We start from the raw sequence: 15,713 nt of genomic DNA on the forward strand, positions 1-15,713 counted from the left end.
TGAAGGCTCAGATGATGGTAAGCATTTTTAAGCAATAAAGTATTTTTTAATTAAGGTATGTACTTGTTTTTTTTAGATATAATGCTATTGCACACTTAATACATTACCATATAGTGTAAACATAACTTTTATTGCACTGGGAAACCAAACAATTCATGTGACTTGCTTTATTGCAATATTTGCTTTATTGTGGCGGTCTGGAACTGAACCTGCACCGTCTCTAAGGTGTGCCTGTACTACTTTGGACAGTTGTTTTGTGGAGGATTTTCTAAAGAGGTGACATTTGAGTTAATATCCAAATAGTGAGTAGATGCTAGGGTCAAGAGACTTGTGGGAATAGTGTTTAGACACAGGGAACAGTGAGTACAAAGGCCCTGAGGCAGAAGCAATCTTGGCATGACCAGAAGGAAGGCCAGGATTACTGAAGTGGTGAGTGGGGGAAAGAGTCTGTGATGAGGTTGCAGAGGGAAGCAGAGGCAGGTTCACGTGAGGCCTTGCAAACAACAGTGAGTAATTTGTGTTTCATTCTGGGTACAATGGAAAGCGATTTGAGGATTTTATGCACGGGAATACCCTGATGTTTTAGAACTAATGTAGAATGGAAAACTGGTAATTTGACACTTAAAAGCCTAGGACATTACATCTCAGTGGGAACTTGAGTAACATAGCCTTCCTAGGATTGTACTGTGAAAAGTAAACCTCATCTTTAAACTCGGACGTTTTTGTTGTTTGTTTTGTTTTTGCTTCCAACCTAGAGGTCTTCATACCTCACCTCTCATAGTAAAGTACTGGCTGTGGTCTGGAGCTCACTGTGGGATCTTTGCCTAGGACCACAATAGAAACTTGTAAAATTTTCATTTTAGATAGTGTCCAGAGATTGATCTTCAAGGCGTTGTTGAGATCACTTAAATTCGGGAGCCTATAGAACTGACAGTGTCCTTTCAGTTTTTAGTCTGAGGAATGTAAGATCTCTTTTTGTTTATTTTACTCTTTACTACGTATGGTATTTTCAAAATTTTGTCAGCTGATTTTTTTGATTTGTTTTTCTTTTTTGAGGAAGATTGGCCCTGAGCTAACATCCGTGCCCATGTTCCTTTATTTTATATGTGGGACACCTACCACAGCATGGCTTGATAAGCGGTGTGTAGGTCCGCACCTGGGATCCGAACTGGCAAGCCCCAGGCCCTGGAAGCTGAGCACATGAACTCAATCGCTACACTGCCAGGCCATCCCCTGTCAGCTGGTTTTTAAGAATCATTATTACCTGTTGTTTCAGGAGTGATTCTTCTGATTATGATTTAAAGCAATCTTTCCCCAAATTAAGGCACAAGTCATTTCTCAGTGTGTGCTTCTTCCTCTACCCCGTTCATCGAGTGCACCAGGCAATTTCAGTGCTGACAGGTGTAGACAAACAATATTCAAGCAGTGAGGATTTCCAAATATTAATATTAAATACCTATTTTCCGAGGAAAACTGATGGTAATTTTCTACCACTTACCATTCACACTTGCTTCAGAATTTCCCTTCTTGCTCTTTGTTAGTCTGTGGTTCAGGGAAAGTGCAGCGTCTCCTCAGACGCACCTGAGAGGGAATTGTTTTAGTAAGTAATTTATAGCTTGCTGAAGGTAAGCTGCCTTTTAAAATTACTGTCATTTAATAGCAACTTAAACTGGTTCATGAAACTAAAACTGAAAAAATAATTCACCAGCTTCATTCAAAAAAGTTTTAAAAACCCAAGTACTACTTTTTAAATACTTACATTTCTTTTCACAGAAACTGATACTCTTTGTGACCCCGGTAGAAACCCGAGGGCGTTGGGAAGATCTCACCTGACACAGTTAAGAGCATGAACCATCTGGGTTTGAATCCCACAGTACTTTCTGGGTCACTTTGAACAGATGACATACCTTCTTTTCATTTAACTTTACTCCCCTCCTCTGTAAAATGGGGCAAATAATAGTTTCTCCTTCATAGGCTTGTCGAGAGCATTAAATCAAATAATTCACATAAAGCAGGGAACGTGACACAGAGTAAATGCTAATTAAGTGTTAGCTGTTATGCTGATGAAAGCACAGATCGCAAAAAAATAAAAATAACCTGTCATCCTGCCACCCAGATCATTATTTATTTTTAATGTTTAATATTTGATAAGTTTGATAAACTTGTTTCAAAATGAGTTTAAAATGTCCATCAGACCCATGTGTTGACTAAAAGGATTACTTGTACCTAGGTGCGAAGACATGCCTCATCTTTGGGAAGAACAGTAAATATCTATAGAAGATTCTAGGCTCAGGTTCTACCAAGATAATGTCAAAGCAGTTGAAAGAAAATTATAGATGGCTAATTGCCTCTATATCATCAACAACCATGAACAATTAATAAACACTCCTTACTCCTAATCAAAGTATTGTTTCTCCACATGATGTTAGTGAGCACATAGGTAACTGTGGGATTCGAACATGAAGGTTCATAGCATATTGGAGTTTGAAAGAAACCGGAAGTTCATTTCTAATCTCTCCATTTTCTAGATGTAGGGCCTGGGGAGCAGAAAGGAAAAGGGACACGAGCAAAGCTGCAAGTTTATTCTTCCACTTAATGTCATTACCAATGAACGTCTCCACCACTCAGGTGTCCCTGTGACATGATGGGGTTAGATTAGCTCTCTGATATCCTTTCCAGTTAAAAACCACCGTGAACCAGTGGTCCCTGACCTCTGGCCACCAAATACCTGTTAGATAGATTTTTCTATTCCATTTTATCAACCAGTTGTTTTCTTTCACCTAGATGCTGAAATACTTGCTTCTTGCCTACAAATAGATGCCAAAGATGGAAGAAAGGCAGAAGTCCCTCTGCAGTCTTTTGGCTGACACCCAGGTTAATCCCATCAGTAGTGCAGCTCAGCGCTCTGTGTTTGGCTCCAGATGAAGTCTGGGTCCCTTGGCCTTCTTTGAAGCATGCCATATAAACCACTGACATGTAAACCCGACTTCTCATGGACGAGTGAGACTTGACAATGGGAAAAAATCATGACTAGAATGGCTTTCCAGAAGTCCAACGAAGACATTAGGACAAGGGCCATGTTGATTCTGTTTGGCTGATACAGTCCCCCACACTTACTGAAAATTAGATAAACTTGGCATTGGATAAAAATTGTAGCCAGCACCAGGCACATACAACATTCCAGGTGTTGGGCTCTTGGTCTGTCAGGTACTTTCTAAGATCTCACTTCTTAGTAGAGACAGCATGACACAGAGGAGCAGGGGCTCCAGAAATGTGCACCTAGGTTTGCATTCCAGCTGTGAACTCTGAGTATGGCATTTAATCTATCTGTGCCTCAGTTTCCTCATCTATAACATAAGGATAATAATTGAAGTTACTTCAACTGCCCTTGCGAGTATTTACAACACAGCATGGAATATTGTCAGCATTCAATAAATGCTTGCTATCTCATTATTAGTATTAGGACTAATTTAATCATCATACCAGCTCTGTGAAGGAGGTATTCTAATACCTGGGTTTTGGCTGAAGAAATTGAGATTCAAAGATCTTAAATGATTCAATGATTCCTCCAAAGCTATTGTTAGTAACCAGAAGACCTATGATTTAAACCAAGAAGGTAAATACTCAAGTGAACTAAGAATGCTTATATGTGGTGGTTCAGAGAGCAGGCTGTGGAGTCAGGAAGCTGGGTTTGAATCTTGGCTGTTATTACTAGTTGTGTGCCCTTGAGTAAGTTATTCTGAACCTTGACATACTGAGAATAATAGATCCTATACCATAAGGATGTTGTAAGTCTTAAGTGTGATAATACCTGTTAGCAGTTGGTTCAGAGACCCGCACTCAGAAGAAACCCCATTAACATTCTTTCATTTTTTGTTACTAGTAGCAGTGGCCTTATTCAACTCCAGTTACTTCCTCCAAAAGCCCACCCAAACAGCTTAGAGTCATCCCTGATTCTGCTTTCCTAACTTCCCTCAACGCACAGGCTCATCTGTTCTAAGTCCTGTCATTCTTCCTCCCTCAATATCTCAGATATCTTGCATCCCTTGTCCCCTCTTCAACCCCATTGCCACTGTCCTAGTTTAGATGCCATCTTCTCTTTTATGGATGCTGAAGCAGCCTCCGTGGTTTTCTCCATCCTCCTTCTCGTCTTGACCCCCTCCAGTCTGTTCTTCACACTGTACCTACAGTAGTATTTCTAGTGTGCACACGTCACTTGCATCCCTAAAACCTTCAAAGGGCTTCGTTGTTCTTGGAATACTCCTGGCCTCACTCACTGTTTGCCTTCATGTACTCTGCGCTCCCTGGTATTCCCTGTCACACCATAGTCCCTCACCTCCAGCACTTCACCCATGCTCTCCCCTTTGCCAGAAATATTGCTCACCCTCTCTTTGCCTGGCAAACCCCTACTCATCATTCAGGTCCCAGCTTTGGTTTCACTTTTCCTATAAGCCTTCCCTAACCCTGAACTCCAAGCTTGGGGGCTCTTCTAGGAGGTCCTGAATGTTATCTCTCATAGCACTTGCCAGATGCACTATAATTTTCATACTCTTTGTATGTCTTCTCTGCTAGACCATAATCACCATGAAGGCAGGGCTGTATCTAATGTGTCTACTACAACTACTTGCTTACTACAACTAGAAGTTGTATAAGCATCCCTGGTGCCCAACACAGTATCTGGCATATACGGGTACTAAACAAGTATTTATTAAATAAATGCTTGCATGAATGAACAAACACCAGCCTTCCGACCAGCAAAGACCAAAAAGACAGGAGACTCTAAGAATATTCATTCTATGGCTATTGTTAAAAGATAAGAGATAAGAAGTGTTGGAGGGTGTGGAGAAAAGACAACCCTTGTACAGTGCTTGTGGGAATGTAAATCGGTATAGCTACTATAGAAAATAGTATGGAGATTCATCAAAAAATAGAACTACTATATCATACAGCTATTCCACTTATGGGTATTTATCTAAAGGACACAAAAACACTAATTCGAAAAGATATGTGCACTCCTATATTCGTTGCAGCGTTATTCACAATAGCCAAGACTTGGAAACAACCTACATGCCATTGATAGAGGAACGGATAAAGAAGATGTGATATATATATGTGTGTATATATATATATATATACACACACACAATGGAATAGTACCCAGCTATAAAAAAGATGAAATCTTGCCATTTGTGACAACATGGATGAAACTTTATAGTATTATGCTAGGCCAAGTGAGTCAGATGGAGAAAGACAAATACAATATGATTTCGCTCATATGTGGGAGATAAAAATAAATAAAAAACAAAGACATAGGTACAGAGAGCAGATTGGTGGTTACCAGAGGGGAAGGGAGGTGGGTGGAGAGTAAAAGGGGTAAAGGGACACAGTGACAGATAGAAACTAGACTTTTGGTGGTAAATATGATGCAATCTATATAGAAGCCAAAATATAATGATGCACACATGAAATTTATATAATGTTAAAAGTTACCTCAAATAAATAAATAAATAAAATCCATTCCAGTGGCAAGAGTGACATTTCTTTTTTTTTTTTTTTTTTTTTTTTAAAGATTTTTTATTTTTTCCTTTTTCTCCCCAAAGCCCCCCGGTACATAGTTGTGTATTCTTCGTTGTGGGTTCTTCTAGTTGTGGCATGTGGGACGCTGCCTCAGCGTGGCTTGATGAGCAGTGCCATGTCCGCGCCCAGGATTCGAACCAACGAAACACTGGGCCGCCTGCAGCGGAGCGCGCGAACTTAACCACTCGGCCACGGGGCCAGCCCCAAGAGTGACATTTCTTACTGCTGAGTTCAGCTCCCATCAGTGAACTTGGTTGACGGGATTCCTCCATATTTAAATTAGCTATTGCAGAGTAGAACTGCCATTTTTCAATGCGCCAGTATTAATGGTTGCCTAAAGACCCAGGTTAGACCAAATGGCAACAACATTATATTTTTAAATTTTCAAAATGCTTTTACAAATATTGTTTCATAGGCTTTATGTACCAGATCTGTGGGAGAGTGAGGTGAGGAAACTAACACATGAAGAATTACACTTAGAACTTAGTTCTCCTTACTTCTAATCATTGTGTTACTTGCCCACACTACGTTGCCTTACGTACAATTGATGCAGCCATTACCTCAGCCCTGGTCTCTGATGTTGAATTATTGTAAAGCAGTGATTTTCAACAAGTGGGGGGCGGGGCGGGAATTTTGTCCCCCAGGGAATATTCAGCAATGTCTGGAGATGGTTTTTTTCCTGCTTTTTCTCTCCAAATACCCCCAGTACATAGTTGTATATTTTAGTTGTGGGTCCTTCTAGTTGTGGCATGTGGGATGCCACCTCAGCATGGCTTGACGAGCGGTGCCATGTCCGTACCAAGGATCCAAACCAGCGAAACCCTGGGCCACCGAAGCGGAGCCCACAAACTTAACCACTTAGCCACAGGGCTGCCCCCTGGAGACATTTTTTACTGTCACAACTGTGTGCGGGGGGGGCGGGGCGGCGGCAGAGCAGATGCTGCTAGTGGCATCTGGTGGGTAGAGGCCAGGGATGCTGCTTAACCTCCTACAAGTCACAGGACAGCCTACTGTCCTTCACACTTCCCACCCTAGCCCCATTCTAACCAACAGCAAAGAATTATCTAGGCCCAAAAGTCAATAGTGCAGAAGCTAGGAAACCCTGCTGTAAAGCAAAGCTCATAGACTGAAACGACAAAGAGGAGCAAAAGTGGGTAGATCTCTCTAGATGTAGAGACACTAGTCAGTACACAGCCTGTTTAAAGGCGTGAAGTTTGAATTAAAAAACAAAATACTCTGCAGGCCATAGAGAACTCTTCTAGCGGCTGCATGTGCAGTGGCACACTCCCTGGGGAACGTCTTCGCTGGATGAGTGAGTCCTGCCCCATACTTTACAACAGGTAGAACATTTTCCCCCCTGCTGCCTCCTGAAAGATGTTCTATTATGGCCTCTCCAAATCAAGGGAAAACTTGGGTTAAAAGTGTCCAGAGAAGGCATTACACCTGATCACTCAAATGCCTTTTCTTGGATCTCTAAAGGGTGGCCTGAGCGCCAGAAAACTACAATCTGGCCGCCTGGATTCATGCACAGGGTTGCCTTAAAATCCTCTAATGTTCTCATCTGTCCAAAAGGAAATAGTGCTGCTGAACACTGGAGAATAAGGCCAAAATAGATGTCATAGTCAGAGATATCCTTAAAAATACATTATTATCTCAGCATATTGATTCATTTTCAAATTGTTCATGGTTTAGTTAAAACCCAGAGATGTGCAGGAGGACAGCAGACGAGACATTTCCTTTTGAGGAACTGGAAATACATTCTGGATTCACTCTGGAGTGCCTTCTTCTTGACAAGGCTTTGAGGCGTTATACACACTGAACAATTGGGCTGTTCTTTGTCCAGCTTGGACAATGGAGTGTGGAGTCCGCTATGGCCAAATGAGAGCTAGTTCGTGCATAGCCCAAACATAAAAGTTGGAATCTGTTTTGTATATTTAAAATATGTTTTACAATTCCATTAATTTAGAGTAAGCAGGGAAAAGAGTGAATCTGAGTGGTGAATAACTATATAGTAAAAATTTAAAGAAATGTAATATTATTTTCATATTCATGAAGTAGCATCAAGAAACAACTTACAAGGTGTTATACAGACTGACTAATAAACAGAAGTACTCACTACTCCCCAAATAATTCTTGAGATTCCCTACTTCAAACTATGGCTCTAATTATTACTTCCTACTAGAATGTTCTTCCCACTTACATCTCCACAGATTCAAATTCTCCCTGTTCAAAGCCTATCTCAAATGCCACCACCTCCAGGAAGTCTTCTTGGAATCTGACCTAATGTCCCAAATAAGCTTGAGAGTTTCCTACTCTGCACTGTCTGTTACTCCTTTATCACCCCTCTGTAATATATTCTTATTTTTCATTTTTTTAAAATTTCTCACCTCCGTACTCACCTTTACAATTTGTACCTTATATGTTCCTCTACTCCCACAGTCCTTAGCGCTGTGTCTTGGAAATAGTAAACCTTCAGTGCATATTGAATCTCTGGAGGCATTGATCAGTAGGTGTGTGCATTTGGTTTGATTCTCCCCACATCATCACGCTAGTCATTAGCAAACACTTTCTCTCAAATAGGTCAGAAGTAAATTGACCAGTCCTGATCAAATGCCCAGAAGTTCCAAATCAGTAGACAAAGAAGTTCAGTCAAATTCTAGGTGTTCTGTCCTACACTAGACTACAGGGGAGGGAATGTCAAGTTCATGTAGCCCAGGAAGTGGCCCAGCATCCAGACAGCATGGGGATAGGAGTGAGAAGTCTGCGTTGGAATCTTAGCTCCTCCACTTCCTTGCACTTGGCAAGTTATTTAACATCTCTGTTAAATTTACTCATGCATGAACAGGTAATAACATTTACTTTAGTTTAAGTATTTCAAGAGGATTAAACGAGACCTTCTAGGTACAGTGGTTAGTGGAGTAACTGGATCTAGTAAGGACTCAGATGTGGTGGTTGCTGTAATTACTACTGTTATCATCCTCTGTTAAAATCAAGTCAGGGGCCGGCCCAGTGGTGCAGCAGTTAAGTTCTCACGTTCCACTTCGGTGGGCTGGGGTTCACCGCTTAGGATCCTGGGTGCGGACATGGCACCGCTTGGCAAGCCATGCTGTAGTAGGTGTCCCACATGGAAAGTAGAGGAAGATGGGCAAGGATGTTAGCTCAGGGCCAGTCTTCCTCAGCAAAAAGAGGAGGATTGACAGCAGTTAGCTCAGGGCTAATCTTCCTCAAAAACTAGCTAAATAAATAAATAAAATAAAGTCATATTTCTATGGCTTAGAATTTTAAAAAAACATATTACATACTTGCTCTGACATCTCTTTATAAATTAGAAGTGATTTGCCTACTTTTTGTAGGTTCTATGAGAGTTAGTATTTAAAATTCAGAGGGAAATGTGCTTGGCTTTATTATGCTTTTCATTCTACAGTCTTTTTGATGAGAGCCAAAATCTTCCATTGTAACCCACTAGGTTTTGTGTTTCTTCCTTTGCTGCATGGTAGCATCTGCTCTAAATTGAGCCTGTCCTCCATCTTCAAAGTCCTCTTTAGTCTTATCTGTAGCTGCCTGCCTCTCACTTGCTTTAGTCACATGCCAAGAGAGCTGGCTGAGCCAGTGGTCCAGACTGCCAATCAAACACGTGAATCAAGACTTCTCGTCTGTGTCTGGGGGGTGCAACGGTGAGCAAGACAACACAAACTGTGCCCCCACCGACCGTATAGTAAAGCAGTGGAACACACACTAAACAAATTATTATTTTAAAATAATTAAATAGTTAATTAAATTAGAAGAGGCAACTGCTCTGAAGGTTAATTGCAGGCTACAGTGGGCTGAATGACAGAACCAAAATCATGTTTTGGTCAGCAACTTGTCTTTTAGGGATCAGCTGAAATGTCAGCTCCTCAGAGAAGCCTTCCCAGACCATCCAGACAGAGCAGTTACTCTCTACTACATCCGCCATTTTTTTCTTCATTCTACCTTTTTTTAATTGAGGTATATTTGGCACACAACGTTATACTAGTTTCAGATGGACAACATAATGACTCAATATTTGTGCACACAATCACCACGATAAATCGAGTTAACATCCATCATCATACATAGTTACAAGATTTTTTTCTTACCATGAGAACTTTTAGGATTTTCCTTAGCAACTTTCAAATATGAAATACATAATTATTAACTATAGTCACCATGCTGTACGTTGCATCCCCATTACTTATTTATTTCATAAGAGTAGGCTTGTACCTGTTGACCCCCTTCACCTATTTTATCTACGCCCTGCCCCTGCCTCTGGCAATCACCAATCTGTGCTCTGTATCTGTGAGCTTGGGGGGTTTTGTTTGTTTGTTTATATTCCACATATAAGTGAGATCATATGGTGTTTGTCTTTCTCTGTCTGACATTTCACTTAGCATAATGCCCTCAAGTTCCATCCATGTAGTTACAAACGGTAAGATTTCCTTCTTTTTTATGGATGAGTAATATTCCATTGTATATATATATCTATACACCTAATTTTCTTTATTCACTCATTCATCGATGGATACCTAGGTTGTTTCCATATCTTAGCTATTGTAAATAATGCCTCAGTGAACAAGGGGATATGGATATCTTTTTGGGTTAGTGTTTTTATTTTCTTCGGATAAATACCCGGAAGTGGAATTGCTGGCTCATTATTCTACTTTTCACCATCTGAAATAACCTTGTTGATGGAATATTTACTTGTTTATTTTCTACCTTCTTCTTCTAGAATATAAACTCAAGGAGCTAAACTGCAATATATTATTTACTGCTATATCGCCAACATCTAGAAGCATGTCTAGCATTTAGTAGCTGCTAAAAATATTATATTGTATGAATGGATGAATGAATTAACAAAAAAAAAATTCCTCTTTATTCCAGATCGGCGTGTCCCAAGTTGTGAATTTTACACGCTGGCTGGAGAGTGTAGGGAGGGAGATGTAAATTATGTCAGAATTCTCCTTGTTCAGTTCAACTCAATTCAATCCAGCACATACTTATTGAATTTCTATTATGCACCAGGTAGGGAACCTCACACTCAGGATTCAGCAGAGAACAGTTCGAGTTCTACCCTCCTGCCACTTAGAGGAAGTTAGACACTTAACAGCAATTATCAAAGTAATTGAATGGCACTTACTTTGTGCCATGCAGAATTCTAAGAACTTTAGCGAATCACCTAATTTAATCCCCACCACAGCCCTATATGTTAGGAATGATAATTACACCAAAAAAGAGGGCAGGCATTTTATCTATCTTGTTTACTATTGATTCCCTAACGCCATCTTCAGTGCCTGACATACGTAGATGCTCAATAAAAATATTCAACAAAGAATGAGTATTTTGAAAGGGGAGGATGGTATTTCAGAATCCACAGCAGGGGGATTTGACCCAGTCTAAAGCATTAAGAAACCACTCCCTGAAAATGTGACATTCTATTTAAGACTTGAAGAATGAATAGGAATTTGCTTTGCTTTGACTTGAGAGTGAAACTTGGGCAGGCTCATCCTGACTGATCTTAAATAAACTAATTTTTTTTCCTGGGATTTAGTTTCCTTTTTAGGAAAATGAAAAACTGTAAAGATGAAACTTCCCCCAAAGGAGGTTGTAAGAATGTGCTAAAAGAGAATTATCAGGATGACTTTCCCATAAGAGTTGGGCTTCAATGAGAGTAGGCAACACAGCCAGCATCTGTGAGAATGGACCATTGGGAGGACCCCAAGTCCACTGGTCCCAAGGCAAGGGCTCCAGCTGGACTTTGAAGGACAGAAGTGATTGCTTCTGATCTCCCAGGAGGTCGTCTAAAGAAATGCTTGGAGCAGCCTGGTCCGTAGTGCAACACTCAAGAATCTCCCAATTGATCGCTTTTTTTGCCATTTGATCTCAGGACCTGGCATGTGGAAGGTATCTGGGGAATTTCCTGTCTCTGGTCTCTGCTCTACCAGACTCCAGGGGTCCTCTCACCTAATATGGATCACCTTTATCTTTTCCTCCTTCTAGGTTCCTGGTTTCCCTTTCAGACCCTCTTCCGCCCTTGGGCCTCCCTCGAGGCACCTCCACCATTGCCTTAGAGCCTCCCCTCTCCTTATAAAGACTCTGTTCCTCCCCCAGTGGCCCTGTTCTCATCTGCGACAACACAGGTATATCAGAGCTGAATTCCACTTATGGAGTTAATGACTGCTAACTGTTCATTTGCTATGCCTCCCAGTAAGATAATTGCCTTTTAACAGGAAATTTTGGAAAAAATGCCTAATGCAAAAGCAAGAATCTCTAACATTGACCATCTGGGGCTCTATAATCCCAAAGAATCTTTTCAGAATCTCTTCTTGCTGTCGTAGCCCCCGTGATTAACACATAATATATTGTACACTAAAATACATAATAGTGTATTTGTCCTTCTTTTCTCTGGAAAGCACACTCCTTTAGAGCAGGGAACATATCTAATATCCTGTATCCCCATCGCTCAGCCTAGTTCCTGATATATTGTCAGAGTATCAGCAAATTGTGGATAAGTATGTTAGGGCGAATGATTTAGGACAAGGGTGTTTGGAAAACTTTGTTACCCTGACCCTTCAAGACAAAGCACAAAATTAAATACCTTACTGTAGAGACGCTTAAACTTTAAAATAAGAAGCACTTGGCATGTTAAATATGCAGGTTCATTGTCTGTCCCCAGAGAGTCTGAATCAATAGACTTGAGGGCTGTGAAACCTGTATTCTTCACAAGTTCACCAAGTGATTCTGGTGCAAAACACTGGATCTCCTTAGGGGGTGTTTGTCTTTGGATATATTGTTATACCCTCTCAGTTTTCTGTAAAATGGGGTTGTTCAGAGAATCAAAGAGAAAAAAGACATGAAAACACACTGAAGCAGTTCAAATGGTGCAGAGCAAACTACCTGCGTCAGAATCACCTGTTGGAGGAAATTTCACGTTTGTTCTTTCTGACCCTTGCCCATTCTGCATGTGGGTACGAAGGGTATCTAGGCCTGGCACTAAACCAGTCATTTTAAACTGAGATTGTAGAAGATGTTGTCAGTTGAGGTCAAGAGGTACTGGGTGGTTTGGAGTGGTGCATTTGGAAATTGGTTGCTAGCCCCATTGACCTTGTTTTTAATGGAGGAGACAGTTGGGTTCTTTTCCATGGATTTTTAAAAACTTTTGTTTGTTTGGTTCTTCGAGGATAACTATGGTAGCAGCATCGATGAGTAGTTTTTCACTCAGGAAGTACTTACTGAGTGCCTACCATTGACTCAGAAGGTATTTACTAAATGCCTACTGTTTATCTAAGACTGAAATATGCAAAGTTAAAAAATATCTATTCATGAATTCCGTGATATCTTTGCTTGAGTGATACATTCCAGCTTTATGATGGGCTCAAATTCGCTTCGTTTGTGCCATGAAGGACCTCTACACAAAAAGTATAAAACATTTTTCTGAAGCTTTCTCCATATATATTGATTCATCCATTCATTCATTCATTTACTCACTCAGCTAACAGTTATTGAGTACCACCCTTGTGCCAGGCACTGGTGAGGCACGGGGGGTACAAAGATGAATTAGACATTGATATCTCCCTCAAGAAGTTTACAATTTCATAGTTTAGACAAGATGGGTAAGTAAAGATAATTAAGAGACTGTGATGGTAATTAAGGGCTGATATTACTGTTATAAATAACAGCAATTAAACTTATAAGGCACTTATATTGTGCTAAGCAGTGTGCTAAACCCTTCAGATCAACTATCCTATATGGCCCTCACAATCTTGTGTGAGATTCTATTATTATCCTTATTAGATAGGTAATGAAGCTTAGAGATGTTAAGTAAATTTCCCAAGATCACATAGTAAGTCAACTCCAAAGGCAGGCTTAGCCTTGGCTGTCTAATTATAGCACCACCCCTCTTAACCACACTCGTTCTTGCACTGCTCTTAGGTTGGTATATGGCTGTAGAAATTCAGAGAAGGCCAATAAAAGTAAGAGCAATATTGGCAGTGACAGATTATCAAGTATCTACAATGTGCCAGGTGCTTCATGTGCTTATTGTCTCACTTCATCCAAGAATACACAAGGAAAAGCTTGTTGTTTTTCCCATTCTATCAATGCAGAAAACTAAGGCACATGTATGTTAAAATTTTGATCATTTCTACCCAACTGGTAAATGAATGCACCGGGATTCAAACTTGGGTCATATTGAGCCCAGAGCCCGCACTCCTTCCACTCGAACTCACTCCTGATCCAAGGTAGATGGGCAGTCTCTCTCAGGAAGACACCTCTGGATATGCTCTTCTGTCATGAGTTCGAGATTACCCACACAACCAAACCAGACCATTTAGGCATTGTTTACACAGCACCTTACTTGAGATGGCCTGACCTTGCCAGGTCTCTGGGTTTAAGGAAGTGATGGGTTATATGATTATTGAAGGGCTAAATGTCCTGTCCCTGCCAGTAGTTTGTCATCATGTTGCAATGGCCCAGAAGTCAGAGAGCGTATTGGTGGAAGAGTCAGTTTACATTATCATGGCCTGGACTGACACTATCATTACTTCATGGCTCTAAGTCTTTGATTTCGTGGGCAGACCAACACATTCCTCCCGTGCTAAGTTAAGTCTTTTTGTAAAGAGGAGAGCCTATAAGGCTTAAAAATTATTCTATCAGATTTCAAGGCACACTTTTATATTAAATCTTATTTTTTAAAATCGCACTCAGGGGAATATTGGTTTTCTTTTATAGAGCATTTAAATCATTTTCTTGTGCCTCCAAATGCAGCATAAAAGACATTCGCCTCTTTTTCTTCATCATATACAATAGGGTCTTTGACAGAACTTATAAATCCCAAACTGATGCCTTGTGCTTGCCTTCCAGTGATGAAATTTCCAAAGTCGTTACTATTTCATGGGTCACAACTAAACCAGGTCCCCAATTCAGATTACTTGTATTTGGTGATCGGTCATGTCCTTTAACATTCTCATTCTCTCTCTCTCTCATTTGAAATCTCAGTGAGAGTTTTGGTAAAGTTGTACTGTCCTTGCATCAACTTCCTTTTTCCACGTTTTCACGCGCCGTTCGCATTGGTGAAGGGTCGTTTCCCTCGGGTTTAGTCTCTATTCTTGCATTGTGGCTTTAAATTTGTACAGCAAATAACTCAGAACCAAGTTATTGCCTTGGTGTCAGTGCTGGCAGGAAAAAAAAAAAGCCATAGTGGAGCACAGAATCTGTCTGTGTTAGCGCTCTGTCACCGACTACTCAACCCAGCTTTTGGCTTCACCTAAATGATAAATGGTCCTATTGTTTGGGCTTTCGTGTTAAAAAAAAATAGAACTAAATCTAGATTAAGCAAGGACAGAGACCCATTTCATTGCACTGTACTTTAATATTCCTGAGACCCATGGCGTTACGGGTGGCTCCTTTTACCAGCCGTCTCTCTCCAGGGCGGAACACTATGCTGCTTTGTTTCATCTGATCTTTCAGCTAAATAAGAGATGGTCACTCATCCTCACTACTCCCATCTCCTGCTGGATTTCTATTGCTAAAAGAGAAACTGACCACACGGGAAAAGGTAGAGGTTTCAGGCAGGGCATTCCAGCGTGTGTTTACAGGCAGGACTGACTTACTCAGCAAATCCTGCTCGGAGGAGCTGCAGCCAATGAAGAGGCTATATCCCGGCTTGCTTGGGGGCTTCTGAGTTTGAGCTGCATGCAGAAATGTAAGGCAGTGCTTCCTGGCGCTGATGGCAAAATGGGACCCATCTCCAGTTATTCCTCGGGCTTCCCAGCTTTGCAGATCTGGGAGAGAACCTACATAAACATCTTGGTGATGTAGCCAGCTTTAAAGGCCGAGAGAATCCTTATGGATTCAGGAGACTGGTTTTTTATTTAGATTTTCATTTTTTATTTTTTTTGGAAGATGAAATGCTTCTCTCGTTACCTGCCTTACATCTTCAGACCTCCGAATACCATCCTCTCTTCCAGCTGCCACACGGAAGGTACAGACCAGAGAGGGAGAGTGTCTGGGCGGGTGGGAAAAAGTGGGTTGGTGTATGACTTCTCAGGCTCTGCTGATGCTGCTTTCTGTAGCTGGTAGATGACTGTCGTTCCTGGCAAAAGCTTGCATCTGACAGACTT

The 15,713-nt window shown here is 40.9% G+C and overlaps 1 protein-coding gene across 7 annotated transcripts in view; it reads left to right on the forward strand.

The window, feature by feature from the left end:
* The window catches only part of PPP2R2B (protein phosphatase 2 regulatory subunit Bbeta), a 436,815-nt gene that overhangs the window by 13,613 nt on the left and 407,489 nt on the right, over positions 1-15,713 (forward strand). The window contains exon 1 of one of the 7 annotated variants that reach the window (XM_023617486.2): positions 14,907-15,574. The exons of 4 other annotated variants lie outside the window; for them this stretch is intronic. In XM_023617486.2, coding sequence (XP_023473254.1) covers positions 15,496-15,574 — 79 coding nt within the window. In that variant the 5' untranslated portion in view covers positions 14,907-15,495. Of the gene's footprint in view, positions 1-14,906; positions 15,575-15,713 lie in introns of those variants that run through there. 2 more of the 7 variants (XM_023617483.2, XM_070233099.1) reach the window with 2 other exon arrangements.

The sequence above is a fragment of the Equus caballus genome, chromosome 14 (assembly GCF_041296265.1).
Source record: "Equus caballus isolate H_3958 breed thoroughbred chromosome 14, TB-T2T, whole genome shotgun sequence".
Taxonomy (NCBI): domain Eukaryota; kingdom Metazoa; phylum Chordata; class Mammalia; order Perissodactyla; family Equidae; genus Equus; species Equus caballus.